This window comes from Neltuma alba, unplaced genomic scaffold (genome assembly GCF_004799145.2).
Source record: "Neltuma alba isolate B1F8T4 unplaced genomic scaffold, ASM479914v2 tig00011274_pilon, whole genome shotgun sequence".
Lineage (NCBI taxonomy): Eukaryota > Viridiplantae > Streptophyta > Magnoliopsida > Fabales > Fabaceae > Neltuma > Neltuma alba.
The window spans coordinates 383,945-387,906 of NW_021635984.1; the positions used below are offsets into that span (position 1 = coordinate 383,945).

Here is a 3,962-nt window from a genome sequence, read left to right on the forward strand (position 1 = left end):
ATGACTGATTATAAGATCCTTTTGGTGTTGTTTATAATGGTGAATGAAGCAATGGGAGGATTAAACACAGACCTAACAGCAACAGAATGTGGGAATCTTATCACTATTCTGAGCATTGATGGAGGTGGCATTAGAGGGATTGTCCCTTCAGTTATTCTTCAATATCTTGAGGCTGAACTTCAGGTACTTCCAACTTTTCATATATATATATATATAGATTTAGATATATAGAGAGCAAGTTCATTATATATATGATTCCTTTGAGTTGAAGATGTAAAGCTTGATGACTGTATTCCATAATTATCATCAATTTGATTCCTCTTTAACACTTGGCTTCATACGACAATTCATTTTGCTAATTAGTTGAAGGAAAAATTAATCTTTTGGTCTTTAGAAAATTAATCTTTTGGTCTTTAAAGTAAGAAGTTTTAACTTGTTACTGTAAAGTATCTTATAGTTTATTCAACTCCCTAAAGTATTATTCCAGGTATATTATATTCAACACTTTAAAGTGTATTGTGGTTCATATCAACAAAGAGTTGGTCTAATGGTGTAAAATCCTGCTAGAACTTTTTGGATCTCGAGTTTGAGTCCCAGAGTAGACACCTTTGTAAGAAGGAAATGTCATGAACTCTGAATTGGATTAGTCAATTGCTCAGATACCTGATAATAGAATCTTAAAAAAGCATTGGATACAGAATGATAATATAAGAAAAAAAAGTATATTTTGGTTCATTTAGCATCTTAGGTGAGCCACACTATTCAATATTCATGGTAATTATTTCTTGCAAGTGACTTATAATAGGATCGGAGTGATACGTGTTTGAGGAATAACTCAACGTTTAATTTAATTACCAAACGCATCATAATGTTTATGCGGATAACCTCATTTTTTCTATTAATTAATTGCATTGAAACGTCAGAACCAACACAGATGAATGAGCTCGAAGTTTAAACTCATCAGTAGTAATAATTACTTTGATGATGGGAATTGACAGAAAAGAGATGGGAATGGAAGGATCTCAGATTATTTTGACGTGATAGCTGGGAGCAGTACAGGTGGACTTATAGCTTCAATGCTGACAGCCCCTCATCCTTTTCACAAAAATCGCCCTCTCTTCACTGCTCCTCAAATCCTTCACTTCTACAAACAATTTGCCCCTCTTATTTTCAATCAAACCAGGTAGCACTTGTGGATCAACGACCTAATATCCCACATTCAAATATACTTCTTCTTATGAATTTATTATCACTGAATCACATGCAGGCCATGGAATATGTATTTCACGCACGGTCCCAAGTATGATGGAAAGGGGTTACGTCACTTAATCAGATCAAAACTTAACCAAACACGACTTAACCAGACATTGACAAACGTTGTAATTCCAACCTATGATCTCAAGCTCTCACATCCCACAATATTTTCAAGCTTCCAGGTTTCAATCTCCTAATTAATTCTCTCTCTCTCTCTATCTATATAGTTTGGGATTTTTACCCCAAATGGTCAGGATATTATGTATCACTAATTAAAACAGAACTAGTCATGTAACGTTGAGAATGCAGGAAAAGTATTCGGATGTGTTGCTCTCAGATATATGCATAGGGACCTCAGCTACACCCACATATTTTCCAGCACATCATTTTAAGAACAATGGTCGTGAGTTCAATTTGATCGATGGCATTTTCATGGCCAATCACCCGGTAAAATGATTTTCACACACACACACACACACACACACACACACATATATAAAACAATATGTATTCTGAGAGTGTGAACCTAACCTTAAACATGCCACTAAAAAAGATGAAACACTATGTACTTTTATCAATAAGAAAGAGCATTACATATGAAGGAGATTTCTAAAAATTTTATTGTAACAACCAACCACAACAAGAAGGTAATAACAATAAGCCTTATTCTGCTAGACATAGGGTTAAGTACTATAAATGAATCACATGGTGATATTGTTATTCTTATAACAACTAAATCTTTAGATAAATTATTAACGAAAAATTTTATTAAGTGTTCTTTTCGATTTTCTTTCACTTCCTTTGAGTCAACTTTCCTCATAGCTTTCTAAACTTTGCAGCAAAACATAGTTAGGGAAATTATATGAAGTGAAAGTGTCGATACTGACCTCTATACCAAATAGAGAAAGTAATATTATGAAGAAACTTTTTAAATTTTTAATGAAATGATTAATTTTCAGGCGCTGATTGCAATTAGTGAAGTGAAACATGCACAGGAGAAGAAGGCAGAGTTGTTTGGGGCGAAGAAAAGTGATAGAAAATTCTTGGTGCTATCTTTAGGAACTGGGAAATCAGAATCTTCCAATAAATATGATGCAGAAACTACAGAAAACTGGACTGGTTATGAAGGGTTACGACCTGTATTGCAAATATCTATTTTCGATTCTCCTACCTACATGACTGATTACTATCTTGCCAGTACTTTACAAACCGTTATAGACCAGGAGAAGTATCTTCGAATTCAGGTGTAAATCTCTCTACTGTTGGTTTTTCTGGAGAAGATTATATTGAACTTAAATAGTCAATACGCTCTGTTGTCCTAAATATAAAAACTATCTTAAATAAAAGATCTTAATCAACATTGTCACCTAATTTAAATTTTTTTCCAAAATTATTCATGTTGATTGCATATACTAAAGGAGGGTTTCCCCATCAATGTAGTCAAATGATTGAAAGGGCATTTTAAGGAAATTAATATACATTTTTTTTGGGCTCAGGAATATGAATTAGATGAGGGGATGAGTTCAGTAGACAATTGCACAAGAGAGAACTTGGATAATCTTGAAAGAGTTGGGAAGAAGCTGTTGGAAAAGCCAGTTTTAAGAGTGAATGAGGAAACGTTTGAGCTTGAGAAAACAGGTCAAGCTACCAATGTGGAAGCCCTACAAAGGTGCGTATATATCAAATCTTCTATTAATCTAACACAAATCCCATTTTAACAATTCTTTTTTAGATAAATGAAAAATATTATATGTTTCTATTTGTCACATATTATATTCCATGTGAGAGAGAAGAGGAATGCCTCTGAATTTGCAACTGTTAAACAAGTCCTGAGGTCCTTAATTTTCAAAATAATTAAAAATTCAAGGGCAAAAATACCCTAGGCAACATTGGATCGGAAGATGGAAGGCAAATATTCAACATTTATATAATAAATTTTAGCTAATGAGTTGTAAATTATTAGCTATAAATTGATTTGACATAATATCTGAAAAATGGGTTTTGGTATAATTAAAAACTCATCTTTAAAGATCTACAATTTAATTGTTTAATATTTACACTTCATCTTTTAATATTTATCCTTTTTTTTTTTTTAACAATTAAGGACTTTGGCACTTGCATGTCTTTTTGCAAAGTTGATAGGCCCAGCTATTCTTCTTTACAAGGGACCTATTGGTCATTCTTCTTATTATTCAGGAAGGAAATTTCAATCCCAAAACTTCGATCCTAAATACCTCCTTAATTGTACGAAGTTTGACATGAACCCCTGGTTTATGAATTGTATAAGTTCATATAAATTTTATATTATATACATATAGCTAGATTTAATGAATGAATCAAAGCCAAGGTCAATATATATTTTAATCTTGAGAATAATTAGTTAATTGTGCAAAATGTTTGAGGGCTCTTTGTTTTGTGTAGGTTGGCTGAAATTCTAGATGAAGAAAGGAAGCATCGTTTGGCAAAGAAATCACAGAAAATGATAGAGAGGTTCGCTTTCTAAAATTTATTAATTTTTTCATTTTCAATAAGAGTTGAACTCAAGTAGCATTTGTACCTCGCCCCATTTTAATCAGTTAAGCTAGCTAGATGTGTAAAAATGCCTTTGAGAAAGGCTTTCCTTTGTTGCACGGTGGAAGGAATATAATGTCGAAAATAAATAATGTGCACTTAATATATATATATATATATATATATATATGGACAAC

At 32.5% G+C, this 3,962-nt stretch overlaps 1 protein-coding gene across 1 annotated transcript; it reads left to right on the forward strand.

Annotated features, from left to right (window-relative positions):
- Positions 1-3,757, forward strand: LOC114763299 (patatin-like protein 2). Its single transcript, XM_028952923.1, has 7 exons — positions 1-183; positions 999-1,183; positions 1,268-1,436; positions 1,570-1,701; positions 2,214-2,498; positions 2,751-2,923; positions 3,676-3,757. Exons 1-7 carry the CDS (start codon positions 1-3, stop codon positions 3,755-3,757), a joined length of 1,209 nt encoding a protein of 402 aa, XP_028808756.1.
- The last annotated feature ends 205 nt before the right edge of the window (positions 3,758-3,962 follow it).